The sequence below is a fragment of the Ictidomys tridecemlineatus genome, chromosome 6 (genome assembly GCF_052094955.1).
Source record: "Ictidomys tridecemlineatus isolate mIctTri1 chromosome 6, mIctTri1.hap1, whole genome shotgun sequence".
NCBI classification, from domain to species: Eukaryota; Metazoa; Chordata; class Mammalia; order Rodentia; family Sciuridae; genus Ictidomys; species Ictidomys tridecemlineatus.
Window position 1 is genome coordinate 107,097,150 of NC_135482.1, and position 19,601 is coordinate 107,116,750.

The 19,601-nt window shown below is 38.7% G+C and overlaps 1 protein-coding gene across 4 annotated transcripts in view; it reads right to left on the reverse strand.

The window, feature by feature from the left end:
• Positions 1-19,601, reverse strand: part of Tulp3 (TUB like protein 3) — a 61,226-nt gene that overhangs the window by 11,796 nt on the left and 29,829 nt on the right. Inside the window, exons 2-4 of one of the 4 annotated variants that reach the window (XM_040281105.2) lie at positions 13,224-13,275; positions 2,059-2,218; positions 429-530 (exon numbers count right to left, since the gene is read on the reverse strand). In XM_040281105.2, coding sequence (XP_040137039.1) covers positions 429-530; positions 2,059-2,218; positions 13,224-13,275 — 314 coding nt within the window. Of the gene's footprint in view, positions 1-428; positions 606-1,947; positions 2,219-13,223; positions 13,276-19,601 lie in introns of those variants that run through there. The other 3 variants (XM_013362284.4, XM_005334000.5, XM_021732195.3) reach the window with 3 other exon arrangements.

A 19,601-nucleotide genomic window follows, 5' to 3' on the forward strand; every position in this document is an offset into this window, starting at 1 on the left:
AACTCAGCAAGACACCATTTCAAAAATAAAGAAGAACAAGAACTGGGGAAATAACTCAGTGGTAATATGCTTGCCTAGCATGCAGACCATCCTGGGTTTGGGTTTGATCCTCAGACACACACACACACACACACATACACACACACGCACACACACACACAAGTCATATCTAGTAGCTAATATTCTATATTTGATTTAATTATTTTATTTTCTTAGACAATAGCATAAATGTTACTATTTTTGACAATGACCAATACTCAGATATCAAAGTTGCTTCCACTACCATCTCTATAAAGCCCTAGGCCACATTACAAGCAATTTTAAATCATCTTGATTGTTAACCAACAATGAAAGAATGTAAAGGAAAGATTACAAATGTCAAGTGCCTTACAGAAGGTAAATTGCCTTATAATCTTTCCAAACCTCACCATGTTTTTGGAGAATCTCCTCAAGGTCTGGCTTGGAAGCAGTATCCAGAGTGCTTTCCCCATCAACACTACCTTCAATATCTTCTTCTGTAGCAGAAGAACCTACTGAGAGAACATGAAGTTTGGTTTCCAAATCGTGAGCATCTGGCTTCAGGAAGGCAGCTGGACCATCAATGCCTAGAGCCCCAAAGAAAAGAGAAAAAAGAGCAAAGTATTATCCAGTATTTAGCTGGGCAGTTCTAGTATTTGTGATCAGAACTAAGAACTACCCCACCATTTCTCTTCCTTGCCTAATACTGGCAAGGACATTGGCCCAAGCCTGGGGTTCAAACAGAACACACTCTGTTACAGAAGTAACATGTACTTGATGTTGTATTTTAGAAACTTAAGATTGATCCCAAGAGGCTGGAGGTATATCTCAAGTGGTAGAATATTTGCCTATCATGAACAAGGCCCTGGGGTCTGTCCCTGACTCTGTGAACAGAAAAAGGAGAAAGAGAGACCAAGAAAATAAAGTAGGTCTACGGGAGATGCGTGAGGACCTTTACAGCACTGAAGCCAGTGAGGGGTTAGATCTGGAATTTGGGAACTTACAGTGGCACTCTGCTATTAAGATTGCCCAGTTACAGGTGAACACTCTCTCAGCTCTGGATGGGCATGACCTGTCAGGAACTGAGCAGCCTACCTGCCCCACCTCTATCCTGTGAAGAACTTTCTACTGAATCTCTTTGATGTGTTCTGATATAAATAAAGAGGGCATGGGCTCCCTTCTTTGTCAGAAGGTGCACCTGTATGGTCAGCTTGGCCCATGGCTGCCCCCATTCTGAACCTATATTTCTGTGTCCTGCAGTTATTTCGTAGTACTACGTTTCTTAGGTTTTACTTCTCAGCCAGCCCATCCCTCCAGAGGGGAACCCTTTTCCCTGCCCACGCTGGATGTGAGCAAGACAGGTCCTCCAGAGTATATATCTTGTCAAGCGCTGCTCAAGGGGCGTGACTGAGAAGGTCTTAGTCCTAGTCTTCCTCCTCCCTCACCACCTAAGATGATCCTTTGGCTACCTTTAGCTACATACCTGTGGCTTTACAGTTAACCTCTGACATGATGTGACAACCACAACTGTATGCTCTTTTGGGCTGGGGATGAAAGTCAGTGGTAGAGCACTTGCCTAGCATGCCTGAGGCCCTGGGTTCCATTCCTAATGCCCACTTTTTTTTTTTTTTTTTTGGTTGTTGATGGACCTTTATTTTATTTATTTATAGGTGATGCTAAGAATCAAACCCAGTGCCTCACACATGCTAGGCAAGTGCTCTACCACTGAGCCACAACCCCAGCCCCTAAAGCCACAATTTAAAAAAAAAAAATTAAAAACCCCAAACTGTAAGCACCTCAGTTAATTCATTTGCTATCTAAAAACAATAGTTCTAGGATGGATGTAAACTTGAAGATATCTTCCACAAAGGGACCATTTTTAAAATTCTATTCAAAGACCCAGAATGTGATTATAAAGATTCAAGGTACCTAGTGACGATGCTAACATTGTCCTTGTGTTCCATCTGAGACTCCTCCTGCCTTCTCCTAGGTCTGTGAAAACTGTACCTCAGCAGGAACTGAGGCTGCCCAAATACACACCATGTAGGATGACATCACTGTGCGGAGTCTGTGGCTCCACCAGAGGCGTGTGCTCCTCACCACCTCTTGGCTTTAACCGACGTAGACGGGCCTCTGGGTTTGGCTGTACCATGAGTGGCTCCAGGCGCTTCTTTCTCTGCTTCTTTTCCAGCAGTGCTCTCTGGGGGAAAAATGATATTTACAGCCAGGAGACCTAGCCACTTCAAATATTTGCAGTCTGCTTTTAATGATCTTTATAAAAACTGTTGTAAATATTTTTTTTCCTGGCCAGGCACGGTGACGCCAGCTGTTTCAGAGGCTGAGGCAGGAGGATTGAGAGTTCAAAGCCACCCTCAACAACTTAGTGAGGCTCTAAGCAACTTAGTGAGACCCTGTCTCAGATGTGAATCAGTTGGTTAAGTGCTCCTGGGTTCAATCCCTGGTATCAAAACAAAAATAATACTACTAATTTTTCCCACATGAGAAATGAGGCACCGTTTTTATCATTTATTGAACAACTATGAAAATCTATTTTAAATCATACAATGCAATTCTAGCCCCACTGAGGATATGATTCAAATCTGTGGAAATATATGGTCATTATCATATTATTATCAAAGCATAATCACAAATTCAAAACAAACACATACACACAGGGAAAAGATGGAGGACATAGCAAAGATGATTTTTTCTTTTTTTCCTTCTTTTTTAGGGGGTGGTGGTACTCAACACTGAATACTCAAGGGTGCACTACCATTGAGCCACATCCCAGATCTTTTTTTTTTTTTTATATATTTATTTTTTAGTTGTAGGTGGACACATAATATCTTTATTTCATTTTTATGTGGTGCTGAGGATCAAACCCAGAGCCTCCCGCATGCTAGATGAGCGCTCTATCACTAAGCCACAGCCACAGTCCCCCCAAATCTTTTTATTTATTCTCTGCTTCTTTTCCAGCAGTGCTCTCTGGGGGAAAAATGGTATTTACAGCCAAGAGACATAGGGTCTCACCCAGGCTGTCCTTGAATTTGTGACCTGCCTGCCTCAGCTTCCTGAATAACTGGGGTGCACCACTACACCTAGCAGTAACAGTGATTTATTTGGGTACCAGAATATGAACGATTCTTTTTTTTTTAAATTTATTTCTTAGTTTTAGGTGGACACAATATCTTTATTTTATTTTTATGTGGTGCTGAGGATCGAACCCAGTGCCTCATGCATGCTAGGCAAGTACTCTACCACTGAGCCACAACCCCAGCCCTGAATGATACTTTCTTTTTTTCTTTTCTTTCTTTCCCTTTTCTTTTGCATATCAACAACAGAAATTTATTTCTCAGTTCTGAAGGCTGGGAAATCTAAGATCAAAGCACCAGTGTCTAGTCAGGGCTTGCTTTCTGATTCACAGATGGCTGTGTTCTCACTGTGTCCTCACATGGCAGCAGGGGTAAGGGAATCTTATTCAGTCCTCTAAGTCCTCTATTATAAGGGTACAAATGATTATTTCTTTTTTTCTAGTTTTTTGTATTTTCCAAATTTCTTGTTTTTAAATTTGAAATAAAAAATTAATACCCTCTGAATCCCAAATTATTTTCCTATTTTAATCAGTCACATAGCAATACATTTATTTGGCTTTTTGTTCATATTACAAAATTAGAAATCAAACAAACTTGGATGTCTAGAAATATAGCTCAATGGTAAAGGGTCTGCCTAGCATAAGCAATGTCCTGATATCAATCCCAGGCACCACCAAACAACAGCAATAAAAAAAAAAAAATTTAAAATTGGGTCAGAGTTGAGAAGAAAAAAACATAGCAGTGGGATATGGGATATTCCAAATGGAAAGCAATCAACTCTGTGACAAAAGCAAGACAAAGGTCTGGGGATGCAGATCAGTGGTAGAGCACCTACTGGCCTAGCATGCATGAGGTCTTAGGTTCATACCAGGTCTGTTTTTTTTTTTTTAGTTGTAGATGGACACAATACCTTTATTTAATTTGTTTTTATGTGCTGCTGAGGATCAAACCCAGTACTTCATACACGCTGGGCAAGTGCTCTACCACTGAGCTACAGCCCCAGTCTATCATATCTGGATTTGATTCCCAGCACAGAAAGGAAGGGGAAGAGTAGGAGCTTAAAGCCAACACAGACACACCCTGGTTCAAAAACAAAGAAACAAAAATGAAACATAACAACAATAAAAGCAAGATAAAGAGTATGGTGATAAGATGAGGCTGGGATTGTGGCTCAGAGGTAGAGCACTGGGTTTGACCCTTAGCACCACATAAAAATAAGCGAAATAAAGATATTGTGTCCATCTACAACTAAAAAAAAAAAAGATTTTTAAAAAGAAAATGGTAATAAGAAACTAAAAAAAATAGCATAAGAGACAATTCAGGAAAAATTCTATTAGATGGAAAGTACTACAACCACATATACTATTTGTATGCTTTGGCAAATAAAAGCTTATAATAAACAGAAATTATTGTGATTCTGATATGTCTCAGAATAGGAAAAATGCCAAGCCAACTGAAAAAACCAAAACCATGATTAAAAAGCAAAAGCATTATAACCTCTTTACTACTGCTTCTTAGGCAAAAAGCCATCTGTTCACCTTTTTATTTTTTTTTTAATTTTGGACATTGCTTGAGAAAGGTGCTGGAAGGAAGGAAGGAAGGAAGGAAGGGAGAGAAGAAGGAAGAAAGGGAGGGGGGAAGGGGTCTCTTGGAAGAAGAGTCAGTCCAAAAGGTGAGACTAACAATAGGACAGCAGGTGTTTTTTCCTCCATATAGAAATAGCAGGGCTACTCCTTTTTTTTTCATTCACAAAATTGAATTATTTTTTTCAGATTATATTAGTTTTTTAAAATATTAAAACATTAAATATATTCACTATTTTATATTTTTTAAAATATACGACAGCAGTAGGGCACAATGTTTCATATCTCTGTATATAAAATATGTTCACACCAATTTATGCCTTTATATATGTATTTTGTTGTTGTTGATTTTTTGCATTATAATTCTTATTACACATATATACCACAATTTTTTGTATCTCTGTTTGTATATAAAGTATGTTGACACCCAATTCAAGTCTTCATACATGTACTTTGTATAATGATGTCCAACACATTCCACCATTCTTGGGTATCATACTCTCAGGAGGAGAGCATCGGGAATAGCAGAGATGAATACATACTGAAACAGTAGTGCTCCCACTGTCAATGAACTACTGCTCTGGTTTTATAACTTAATCATTGTGAATGTAACTAGTGTGACTGTGTGCCAAAGGACTTGGTTACATCCAGGCTTGCTGACAAAAGCTCTCAGATCTGTAAAGGGAGACTAGACTACTGACCCCAGAGATCCTACCACGGTACTTGGTATAACCTTTCTCCTTCAACCTCAACACCCATCATTCATTTAGATCAATAAGGGGAAGAAACAACTGTGGACTCAATGACTTCAGGGCCACAGCTATTACATTCCAACACTAAATATGTCCAGCTGTTGTCCAGGTTTGTAAGAATAAAATCATATAATATCTACAAGTAGGCACAGTGCCACTTTGGTGAAAACGGCCACATGATTTAGAATTTTGATCACTCTCACGTTGTCTGGGTGGGGAATGCTGAATTTGAACGTAACCATGCCAACTCACATTGCATTTGTTTTACCTCCGTGTAAAGCTACTAGCGTTTTAACTGAGACTACAAAAATAAGACTGCTTATCAAGACAGGAAGGCCCAGGGAGACAGGATGAGAGCCAAAGTTCAGTGTCTGATGTCCTAAATGCGATTAAAATTGTTGCTATCAAGACTTTAAGGGTCACAAAAACTAAAACACCTTTAAGTTTCCCAATTTCTTTGGGAATTGAACAATAACTCAAAGAATCCATCTTTCCTAGAATCGCAGTATGCCTTACTCTTCTCTGGGAGCAAAGTTTTAAATGGTAATGTCAAAATAAACAAGGAGGAAATAAAGGAGATTAGATGGGATGGGGGAGAGGATTTCCATCATAGGACCTTATCCAATAAAATAAAGAAGCTCAAGCAAGCCTCAAACTAACAACAGCTTGAGTTGTTTCTCAATTTTTCAAGAGGTGAAATCACCCTAGAGATAATCACTGAAGTTACATAATGTCCCTCTTGGAACTGACTGAGCCACAGAGGACAACCAGGAGGATCAGAATGGTTGTCTGAGGTCCATTTGTTTGGCCAAAATTGAACTAACCTCCCCCCCACACAAAGTGATATCACAGAATGGCAAGGCTAAAAGTTTTTAATTAGACTTCTTCAAATATCAATTTAGTTCACTTATGATCTCCTTTTTTAAAAAATATAAATAGAGACAGATGGGCAACCCTACCCAAAGGGAATATGTAGTACTTCAATCCATTTCCCACCAGGTGATATAGTGTTCCCGACCTCACATGCATCTATGCTTGAGTACACCATAGCAAGTCAGAAAATCTTTATATTATGTCATCAACTAAGGTGTCCACATGCCCTGAAAATAAAAGTACTCTAGTGAAACTAGCAAAAATGAAAGAAAAATAAACTCAATGAGAAAGTATTTTAATAGGAAGTGCCGAGACAACTGGATATCCACATACAAAAGAATGAAATTGAACTCTATCTCACCCCATACATAAAAACTAACTCAGGGCTGGGGATGTAGCTCAGTGGTAGAGAGCTTGTCTAACATGCACAAAACCTTAGGTTTGATTCCTAGCACCAAAAAGGGAAAAAAAATTAACTCAAAGTGAACACAAAGCATAAGAACTAAAGCTACAAAACACTTAGAAGAAAACAAAGGAACAAGTCTTTGGAAGCTTGGTTTAGCTAACAGTTTCCTAGATATGCCACCAAAAGTATAAGTAACCCAAAAAAAAAAATACAGATAATACTTTGATGCTGAAAATGATACTGTCAAGAAAATAAAAAGACAACTCGCAGAATGGGAACAAAATGTCCACAAATCACATTTCTTTTCTTTTTTGGGGGGTGGGGGGGGATAGTAGAGATTGAATTTAGGGACACTCAATCCCTGAGCCACATCCCCAGCCCTATTTTGTATTTTATTTAGAGACAGGGTCTCACTGCATTGCTTAGTGCCTCACCATTGCTGAGGCTGGCTTTGAATTTGTAATCTACCTGCCGCACCCTCTAGAATTGCTTGGATTATAGATGTGCACCACCACACCTGTTTTTTCTAAACATTAAATTCTAAGATAATATAATAACAGTTAAACATGATAGATATGAAACAAAGTGTATATATGAAATAATACTGTAACCTGGACAGTGAAAGTATTCTAATGAAACTAGTAAAAATGGTTTATTTTTATCTGTCTCTCTAGTACTGCCCAAGGCAGAATCCTGTTCAGATATGATGTATCGAATTCCTTTGCCAGTGCATTCCTTTAGCAGAAGTGATTTAATTATACCAATACACCTTAATGATATTCACCATAAAGATCATTTTACAAGCTCTACTTGGTCTGATTTCAAAAATACCAGGCTGCTTTCTAATTGCAATCTACTGGGAATGTGATGACCAGCTGATTCTGGTACACAGTTCACTAGAGATTAATTCCTCGATTTAGATTGTTGAGATTGGCTGGTATGAACCAGTCCTCATAAAACTGATGAATTTTGGTTATTCTTAGCAAACTATTTCTTATCCTACAAAGCTCATGACCAGTGACTCTCAAACAAAGGGGACATGCCCGCAGTGGAATTTCTAAAAGTCTAATCTAATGAACAGCTGGGGCAGGGTTTCCCCAGCCTTTCATGCCTCGATTGATGATCACTGTCAGAATGTACCACTGTCACTGGTAGCTGTGCACTGCCTCCCTGGGGCAGGCTGGCCTGCTTTGGACTATTAGGCGCCCACCAAGACAATGCCATCCTGTGGAGTCTGAGCAGCAAACTACCCTTCCTCCACATTCCTCCATCGCAGCTCTATACTCAATATTCTAAGATCCTTTCTAACATTCTATCATACAGTTCAGCCTCACTCTACAGGTGAAACAACTGAGGTACTAAGTCACACATAAGCTGGGTACAGTGGAAAATATCTAAATTCCAGCGACTTGAGAGGCTGAGGCAGGAGGATCACAAGTTCTAGGCCAGCCTCAGCAACTCTGTGAGTCTCTAAACAACTTAGTGAGATTCTGTCTCTTAAAAATAAAAAGGGCTAGGGATATGGCTAAGTGTTAAAGCACCCATATCCAATCCCAGCACAACCTCTGCCAAAAGAAAAAAAATCACACAGCAAATTAGTGAGAGAAAGCCTTCTGATGGTAGCCTGATGCTTTTGTGTTTTTGGTGGTGGGGAGGGGCTACCAGAGATTGAACCCAGGAGCACTCAGGCACTGAACCACATCCCTAGACCTATTTTGTTGCATTCCTCACAGGATCACTCCAGGTGAACTGGGCTGCACGAAATCATCACACAGAGACAGAGATACCTTTTTCTTTGGGTCCTGTGATGGCTCCTCTGACCTTAGGGGTCTCTTTTATTGAGGAGAAGCCATTCAAATGAAGCAAGGGGTCAGGTTTCAGGGGGTTGAGTCTAGCTTCATGATGTCTACAGTCAGCAGGTTGACTGACATCTAGGAAGGCCCTACCCAAGGGCAGAGTAAGAGAAGGGGACACACAAAAGGTGTTTCCATGGAACATTCTATCCCAAACAGGGCAAAGGGGTAGGATTACAAAGGAATAGGTGAGTGTAGCTCAACCCCATGGGTGACAGGGTACATCTGAAGATATGCCCTCAACTTCCTGGACCAGGACAATGTTCAGGCTACTATGAATTGTAACGACCCGTCAAAGCCTCTCACTTCAGGATGGAAGGCACAAATCATTCAGAGTGGCTCTGCACACATTTTATTTAGAGACAGGTCTTGCTGAGTTGTTTAGGGCCTGGCTAAGTTGCTGAGGCTGGTTTTGTACTCACTATCCTTCTGCTTCAGTCTCCCAAGCCACAGGGACTACAAGCATGTGCCATGGCACCTGGCTCGATGCTTTTTTCATGAGATGGGGCTGCTTTTCTGATTATTCACCATTTGAATATTCAGACTCCATGGGGAAGTGTCTTATTCCTGATGAATAAATTCCTTCTCAGGCACATGATAGAATTCCAGGGTTCTGATGGTATTCTCATACACTGCTATTTAACACAAATTTTCCAGAGGGTTTTTTTTGGGGGGGGGGGCTGTTAATTTTTTTTGTAGTTGTTGATGGACAGAATGCCTTTATTTTATGTTTATTTTTATGTGGTGCTGAAGATCGAACCCAGTGCCTCAGGCATGCTAGGCAAGCCCTCTACCACTGAGCTACAGCCCCAGCCCCCTATTTTGTTTTTTAATTTGAAAAAATTCCTATAAAATTGTTTAACCCGTCAGGCGTGGTGGCACACTCCTGTAATCCCCAGTGGCTCGAGAGGCTGAGGCAACAGGATCATGAGCTCATGAAGGCCTCAGCAACTTATCGAGAACCTAAGCAACTCTGCGAGAAAATCTCTAATAAAATATCTTTAAAAGGCTGGGGATTTGGCTCAGTGGGAGAGAGACTTTTCATCAAATGCCTTTTTTGTATTGTTTTGTATTATTATAAATGCTTTTATTATCTATATCAAAACATAATTTAGCCAGGCACAGTGGTGCACACCTGTAATCCCAGCAGCTCAGGAGACTGAGATAGGAGGATTTCTAGTTCAAAGCCAGCCTCAGCAATGGCAAGGCGCTAAGCAACTCAGTGAGACCCTGTTTCTAAATAAAATACAAAATAGGGCTGGGGATGTGGCTCAGTGGTTGAACATCCCTAAGTTCAATTCCTAGTACCAAACAAACAAAAGAAGAAAACATAATTTGGAAAACTTTTGTGCTACAAAAAAGCTTACGAAAATCCCAACTTTTATGCTATATACCACAAGTAGCACCGTTGCTGAAAAGAGTAAAAATTATGAAATATTAGGTCATCTTTTACAAAATTATGATGGTGTGCTTGCCTAGCACGTGTGAGGCACTGGGTTCGATTCTCTGCACCACATAAATAAAATAAAGGTTCATTAACCAAAAAAATGTTTAAAAATTCAGGGGCTGTGGATGTGGCTCAAGTAGTAGTGTGCTCGCCTGGCATGTGTGCAGCCCAGGTTCGATCCTCAGCACCACATACAAACAAAGATATTGTGTCCACCGAAAAACTAAAATAAAAAAAAAATATATATATATATATATAAAATAAAATAAAAATAAAAATTCATAAAAATATACAATATATAGAATTTTAAAATTAGTCTTATAACATTACATGACAGGTAGATCATATATTTCATTTACTATTAGTCAAGTATGTGCCACTAAACTTGTAACATTAGGATGCCTAAGAATAAAATTAAATAGAAATAAAAAGATCCAAATTTTTTTTAATGTATGTGGTGCTGGGGATGGAACCCAGGGCCTTACACATTCAGGACATGTTCTACCACTGAGCTACCCCCAGCCCAAGATCTGAATTTTGTCACCAATCACTTCTCTCTAAATAGTTTTCTATACAATGGGATAAAGAAAAAGGGTGGGGGAGTGGCTCCATACAATTATTCTGATATTTGGGGGATACTCTTTGTGTGTGTGTGTGTGTGTGTGTGTGTGTGTGTGTGTGTGTGTGTGGTGGGCCCTTGTTATCCACAAGTTTCATGTTTGTGGATTCAAATGACCTTAAATTGGAAAAAAAAAAAAATATATATATATATATATATATATATAAATAATTGCATCTGTACTGAGCTTGGATAGATTTTTTTTGGTCACTATTCCTAAATACAGTATAACAACTATTTATACAGCATTTACATTATATTGGGTACCATATATAAGTAATCAAGAGATAATTTAATATAGGGGATGATATTCATTGGTTATGTGCAAATACTTCTCCATTTTACATAAGGCATTTGATTATCTATGGTTTTTGGTATCCTACGGAGTCCTGAAACCAATCCCTTATAGATACCGAAGGACTACCATGTAAGTGTGTTGTATGGGTGTATCAGAATTTTCTCCATTGTCATTATACATTATTTTTTCCCCATTTTTTTTGAGAGGGGTACTGAGGGCTGAACTCAGGGGCACTCAGCATATCCCCAGACCTATTTTGTATTTTATTTACAGACAGGATCTCACTGAGTTGCTTAGGCCTCGCTATTGCTGAAGTTGGCTTTGAACTTGTGATTTTCCTGTCTCAGCCTCCCAAGCTGCTGCGATTACAGGTGTGCACTATTGCACTTGGCTAGTTTTTTTCCCAGTTTTAAATTATGATATCATTAAAGTAATTTATTAAACTAAAAGTCCCATTATTAATTCCACCAGCAACACAAAGAAGACAAAATTTCTATGGAATCTAAACATCTTGATTATTATTATTTTTTAAAATATCTATTTTTTTAGTTGTAGTTGGACACAATACCTTTATTTTATTTATTTTTATGTGGTGCTGAGGATTGAACCCAGGGCCTCGCACATACATGCTAGATGAGTGCTCTACCGCTGAGCCGAAATCCCAGCCCAATATCTTGATTTTTTTTGTTGTTGTTGGGATATTATTTATTCTTCAAAGGTTTCACATACATCTTGATTATTAATGATACTATCTAGGTAGGCTTGAGCTACAGATTTTCCCGAATTAGGAAACGTTCATATGAAAAGGCAAATATGAAAGCAATGTACTTGGTATATATACTACTTAATCAAGATGATCACAGCATGTAACAACACAAAATTGTCCATTTATTCCTTCTTTTATTCAAATATTTAATAAAAGGTTATTATATGCCCAGCTCTATGCTAAGAAATTCTGATTCAAAAAACATACTTGGTACTGAAATGTAACACTGTACCCCATAAAATATGTACAATTAATGTGTCAGTTAAAATAAAAATGAAATCTTAGCTGGATGTGGTGAGCCATGTCTGAAATCTCAGCTACTCAGAAGGCTGGAGGGATCACAAGTTTGAGGCAAGCCTGTGCAACTGAGCAAGACTCTATCTCAAAATAAATAAAGAAGGCTAGGTATGTAGCTAAATGGTAGAGCACTTGCCTAACATGCACAAGCCTCTGGATTGAAACCCCAATATAGTAAAAAATAAAAACATGTTTTTTGAATCTTGTTCTCACAGAGGTTTGTCTAGTAAAGGGGAAAAAAATAGTGAAACCAAAACCTGGGACCAGCATTATGAAGAAAAGGAAGACCAAAGTAGCAAGTTTGGAAAAACTTTTGTAGTTAAGTGAAATTACAGTGTTAGAAAGGTTTTTAAAGTAGCAGAACCAAACTACTACTGTGTTAAATGGCCCGGCGTGGTGGTGCACCGAGGCAATTTGGTAAGACCCTGTCTCAAAAAAAAAGGGAGGGGGACTGTGGGATGTAGTTCAGGGATAAACACCTCTGAGTTAAACACCCAGAAGAGAAGAAAAGAAGGGAGTGAGGGAGGAAAAATGCTCACATTTGCTTTGGTTTAGATATGGCAGTCTAGCTACCAGTGGGGTAAAGAAATCTTAGGAGGCGGGGCCTAGAAGAAAGTGGTTAGGTGATTTGGGATCTTGCTCTGAAGAGGGATTAATGTAGTTCACCTCCCAGGACCCTAGTTCATTCCAAGAGCAAGTTGTTATAAAGAGAGCAAACCTGGCCCTGAATCTCTGGCTTCATGCCATCTATCTTCTGCACAAAGTCATTTCCCCTCTTATTTCTCTGCCATGTTATAATGCAGTCAAGGGGGCCCTCAAGAGCCAAACAGATGGGGCTACCTGTTCTTGGACTTTCAGCCTCCAAAACTGTGAGCTAAATCAATTTGTTTTCTCATAAAGTACACAGCCTCCATTGTTTTGTTCAACAATAGAAAATAAACCGATATATCATTCTTCTAATTCTTATGAAAGGTGAAAAGGAGTTTTCCGTGATTATACATCTAAGGCCTGCGCTACTGATGGCATCCTAAAAGCAGTTTAGTCTTGCCACAGGCCAGAGCCTTGATCCAGCAACTACCCCAGACACTGCTTTATGATTACCGTCAGAGCCCTTTCCCTTCCAGTCTTCTTTCCACGACTTTGTCAACACCTCAGAGTCAAGTCCGTCAGCAGCATAGTATCACTGTCCACGGATTTCAAAAGAGGAGATTCTGCTCACCTGATTGTCCAGTTTCAGTTGCCGAAGCTTCATGGTCTCATCTTCAAAGGCACTGTTTCAAAACCAAAGAAAACAAACCGGTGAAGAGAAAATCCTTTTAAAACCTTGCTAATTTCATCTTCGTGTGTGTGTGTATGAGAGAGAGAGAAATAGACATATACTAAGAGAGAGAGAGAGAGAGAGAGATGGATGCTGGGGACTGAAGGTAGGAGCACTCTACTGCTGAGTTATTTCATAGAGGACCTGAGGAGGAAAAGAAAAAGGTGTTACCACAGACCCCATGCATGCTAGAGTTCTTTCTTGCATGCACGGGTGAGCGCACACTCTTTCTTTCTTTCTCTCTCTCTCTCTCTTTTTTTTGGTAGTGCTGGGGACTGAACCCAGAGCCTTACATATGCTAGGCAGATGTTCTATCACTGAGCTGAATCTCCTTCTTCCTTCTCTCTTCTCCTCCTCCTTTTTGGTTCTGAGGATCCAATTCAAGACCTCTAGCATACAAGGCAAGGCCTCTACTGCTGAGCTACAACCCAAACACCTTCTGTTTGTTTTAAACCATGTATTGAGTACTTATTATATTCCAAACTCAGTATTAAGTATTTTACATGCATTATTTTGTTTATTACTCAAAACATCCCTATGAACTAGGCATTGTTATTTTTCACACACTGAAGAAAGAGAAACACAGTCTTGGGAGCAGAAACAGACGCTAATCCTGTTCTTCTAGAGTCTAAATTATACCTGAAAATTGAATATTTTTCATTTCTTTTTTGGGGGCCAATTCTAAGAGAGGGAAACTAAGACTGAAACTAGAGCTCTCTAGTTTCTTTAAGATTTGGATAAATCATTTACTCTTCAAGTTTGTCATTAATAATATTTATTACATTGGTCTTCGAAAGAGACTGAAAATGTGGATGACAAGATTTGATACCACTGTGAGACAGATTTGCTTAATGTAAGGAAAAAAAAACCAACAAAAACTGAATAAAACTATTGTCTTCAGTTGATAAACCAAACTCTTTAGATCTTTTTTTTTTTCTTTTTGAGACAAGGTCTCATTATGTTTCCCCAGAGTGACCTCAAACTATTGGGCTCAAGCAATCTTCTTCCCTCAGCCTCCTGAGTAGCTGAAAACACAGATGACACCACGATACCCAGCTACAATTTTTAACAATCCGAAGTCTATTCTATAATTTTGACAATTTGCTAATTTAAGATTCTATCTTGTTGGGGCTGCAGCTGTAGCTTAGTGGTAGAGCGCTTGCCTAGCATGTGTGAGGCACTGGGTTCAATTCTCAGCACTGCATATAAATAAATAAAGGTCCAACAACAACTAAAAATATGTATATATTTTTAAAATTCCATCTTGTGACTCATAACTCTTCAAAAGTGTGAAGTATGAAGCTGCATATAAATAAATAAAGTAAAGGTCCAACAACAACTAAAAAATATATATAGTAAAAAAAATTCTGGAGCTGGGATTGTGGCTCAGCGGTAGCACTCACTTAGCATGCCCGTGGCCCTGGGTTCAATCCTCAGCACCACATAAAAAATAAATGAATGGAATAAAGGTTAAAAAACAAATCTATCTTGTGACTCAGAATTCTTCAAAAGTGTGAAGTATAAAGCAAGACAGAAATGGATCTCAGTTTCTTGGATCCCAAATTTTTACTAGAAGTCTATTGCCAGAAAAACTGGAAATACATGGTCTTATTTAAGACAAATTCCATGGCCACAAAGGGAAGCACAGCTTTTGTTGCTTTGGGGGCAAACACACCAACAACGTATTTCTCATGGTTAAAAGGTTTATCACTACTTTCCTACATTTTAGAAGGTTTTATGCATCTTAAAAGGTTTATCACTACTTTCCTACATTTTAGAAGGTTTTATGCATCTTATGACTTGGAATTTGCATACTATTCCCAAGATTTTTCCTGACTAACAACCTGCAAACAGGTTTAATAACTTCTTAGATGGGAAAGGTACTTTCTGATTCTCTATATTAATTCCCTCATAATCTTTGTTTAAAACACAAAACAAGGGCTAGGTTGTAGCTCAGTGGTAAGAGTGCTTGCCTAGCATGCAAAAGCCCCTGGAGTTTGATCTCTAGCAATGCAAATAAAAAAACACAATACAATATTGGTTACTCAGTAAATTATCTCCTTTCTCCCAGCTCAAAAGAGGGACAAACAAACATACTTCTAGTCTTGACCCTGTGGACCCTATTTCTTCTAGAGATGCTTCTATCTTTTTCTTAACTTATTATCCTCATTCACATGTTTCTAAGTCCCAATTCATTAATTATTAACCAGCATATTACTGGTGTTCAGTAGGTGTTAGTATAAATTTGCAAATGTCTATAAGATGACTAAGACAAAAATTACTGTGAACACTGAATAGGAAAGGGTAACCTGGAGGAAAAAAATCCACTGTTCCAGACTAGTATTTTTAAACAGCTGCTGCTATGAATCTGCTTCTTCTCCTGCTTGTCCTCAATACTAAACCAAAATTGTAGTGCCTTCCAGCATGGAGGAAAAAAAAAAAAATCCTCCTCCCTCTCCCATCCCACCTTCCAAACACTAACACTGAAACCTCCTCAACAATGTTAAATGCTGAGATCCAATTAAAGTTCTCAAACATTTCTCTCAGATATGTCTTCAATGCCATATCCAGATACACTTAATTCCTTCCGTCAAGCCTGGGCAAGCTGAACAGACAGGCTAAATTAGCAGAATAGAATCAAAGCATTTTGATCTCAACAGAAGAACAATAAATAAAAAGCTGCTATAAGTGTAACACTTAGGTATCTCCTGTACATCCAAAACCATACTTAAATTCAAATTACAATTTAGCCTAATATTTTTATATACCTATATTCAATCTGAACTAGAATTTCTAATAATAACTGCTATTCAGTTATTGAATAGCAAGCCTAATCAAGCCAAACTAACATAAAACAGAAAGAATTCCTACAGAATTAAAAAAAAAAAAGTTTCTAAGCTGAAAATAGATGTCAGTGATAGAGCATGTGCTTAGCATGCAGGAAGCATGGGGTTCAATTCCCTAGAAAGAAGGGAAGGAAGGATGGAAGGAAGGAAAGTATGATTTTTCCTCATGGACAACTTCCTATTCACTTGATATACAAAGGGGAACTCTAAAAATATATCTTAGAGAAATGGATCTGTCATCCAAGTGTGGTAGATGAGAATGCACATAGAACACCATTTTTTTAAAAAATCTTTATTTCATTTTTATATGGTGCCAAGGATCGACCCCAGTACCTCCTGCATGCTGGGCGAGCACTCTACCACTGAGCCACAACCCCAGCCCTAGAACACCATTCTCTTGAACTATTCTCCAGTTACCAAAATATATATAGAAGAACAATATAAGATCTTACCATTGTGCAGTGCACAGAGAGAATTTTCTGAGAATGGGGGTCTATTCCACTCACCTTGGTTTATGAGCATCAACTTTTTTTCCTAAGCCCTCTGTACTATATTTTCATTCTCTCATATCCCTCCCACCTCTTTCTTTGTCTCTGTACCGGGGATGGAACCCAGAAGAGCTTAACCACTAGGCCACATCCCAAGAACTTTTTATATTTTGAGACAGGTTCTCATTAAGTTGCTGAGGCTGGCCTTGAACTTCCAATCCTCCTGCCTCAGCCTCTCAAGTCACCAGGATTACAAGCGTACCCCACCATACCAGCCATCTATACTATATTCTCTTATTCACCTAACAAATATTTAATAAAAATCTGCTAAATGATGACCCTATTCATCCACGTCTATATACATACTTTTCAGAATCCTAAATGGGAGTCTAACACTTCCCAATTTGTCTTAGGAATGTTATGTTCTTTTCCCTATTAAAAAAAAGAATCTAGAGGCTGGGGTTATAGCTCAACTTGCCTAGCATGTGTGAGGCGCTGGGTACAATCCTCAGCACCACATAAGAGAGGCAAATAAAATAACAAAGCAAGTTCTAGCAATAGTAAATAGGGGACATAGCTCAGTGGTAGAGTGCAGGCTTAGCATGTGTGAGGAGGCCCTGGGTTCAATCCTCAGCACCAATAAACAAACAAACAAATAAATAAGGCAAGCCAGCCAGCCAGCCAGCTCAAAATTTCTGGTATTGTCCAAAAAATCACTTAGTTATCACAATAGATATAGAGTAAGCCTTCAACAAAATTCAGCACCCATTCATGATAAAAACACTGAAGAAATTAGGCACAGAAAGAACCTACCTCAACATCATAAAGGCTATATATGAAAAACCCAAAGCCAACCTCACAGTGAATGAGGAAAAACTGAAAAGCATTTTGTTGGGAAAAGTATAAAAGGCAGCCGCACCCCAGAGAAAAACCCCAACATAGCGCCTAACGACCTTCTTTCCCCTTTTTTTTCACTGGTGCAAAAAGCTCCCTCGGGTTGAACTCTCCTGCGAGTGCCAATTTTAAATCTCGCTGATGGGGAACCTTAGCCCCAATAAGAACTAATTCCTGGGCTTCAAACTGATATCTGGAAGAACTTGCCAATAAATGGGTGTCCTGCCATTTATCTAAGCCCTGCCATCTCTCCTTAGATCTATATAAGCACACAGCCTTTTGCAATAAAATTGGAATTCTCCCCAGCGAAGTGTCTTGTGTGGAGGACTCTTTCACATTTTCTTTAAAATCTGGGACAAAACAAGGATGTCCACTCTTACCACTCCTATTTAATATAGTGCTAGAAGTTTTAGACAGAGCCATTAGGCAGGACAAGAAAATAAAAGTGATAAAAAGAGTAAAGGAAGAAATCAAATTATGACTGCTTGCATATGACCACATACTTAGAAGATCCAAAAAGTTCCAATGAAGCACTGGTAGAGCAATAAATAAATCCAGCAAAGTACCAGGTTACAAAATCAACATATAAAAATCAATATCAGCTTTCCTATATGCCAATAAAACAAATCTGCTCAAAAAGAAATCAGAAAAACATAATAGCTAAATTGTGGAATCAACTCAGATGCCCTTCAGTAGATGAATAGATAGGGAAACTTTGGTATATATATATATATATACAAAGGAATATTACTCAGCATTGAAATAGAATAAAATCATGGCATTTGTAGGTCAATGGATGGAGTTGAAGAATATAATGCTAAGTGAAGTTAGCCAATCCCAAAAAACCAAATGCCAAATGTTTTCTTTGATAGGAGGATGCTGACTCATAATGGTGATGGTGGGGGGGGGACATGGGAGGAATGGAGAAACTTTAGATAGGATGAAGGGGGAAAGAGAGGGCCTAGGGGTAGGAATGATGGTGGAATGAGTTAGACATCATTACCCTAAGTACACATATGAAGACACGAATGGTGTGAAAATACTTTGTGTACAATCAGTGATTTGAAAAACTGTGCCCTGTATATATAATATGAAATGAACTGCATTTTGCCATTGTGTATAACAAATTAGAATAAATAAATAATTTTTTTTATATTTATCTTTCAGTTTTTGGTGGACACAACAACTTTATTTTTATGGGTGCTGAGGACCGAACCCAGCACCCTGCGCGTGACAAGAGAGCGCGTTACTGCTTGAGCCACATCCCCAACCCCAATAAATAATTTTAAAAAAGAAACCAGGAAAACAATTCCATTGCCAATAGCCTCAATAAATAAATAAATAAATAAATGAGGTGTTGGGATGCACATCTATAATCCCAGCGGCTCAGGAGGCTGACACAGGAGGATTGCAAGTTCAAAGCCAGCCTCAGCAACTTAGAAAGACCTTGTCTCGAAAAAAAAATAAAAATAAAAAGGGCTAGGGATGTGGCTCTTAGTTGGATGCCCCTCTATTCAATCCTAAACAAAAACAAACAAACAAATAACCTAGGAATAAATCTAACCAAGTGGGTGAAAGACCTCTATGAAGAAAATCATACCCTGAAGGAAAGAGATTGAAGAAAACACAACTAGAAGGAAAGACTTCCCATGTTCTTAGATAGGCAGAAAGAATAAATATTGTTAAAATGGCTATACTACCAAGAACAGTATACAGATTCAATGAAATCCCCATTAAAATACTAATGACATTCTTCACATAAGTAGAAAAAAACAGTCCTAAAATTCATTTGGAAAAATAAAAGACTCAAAGCAATTCCAAGTCACAAAAGCATTGTGGTTGCATCACAATACTTGAGTTCAAATTATACCACAGAGCTACAGGAACAAAAACTACATGGTACTGACAAACACACACACACATCAATGGTCAAGAACAGAAGACACAGACAAACCCACACAGACACAAGCATCTATCTGATTCTTCACAAAGGTGCCAAAAACATATGGAGAAAAGACAGTCTCTTTAACAAATGGTATTGGGACAACTAA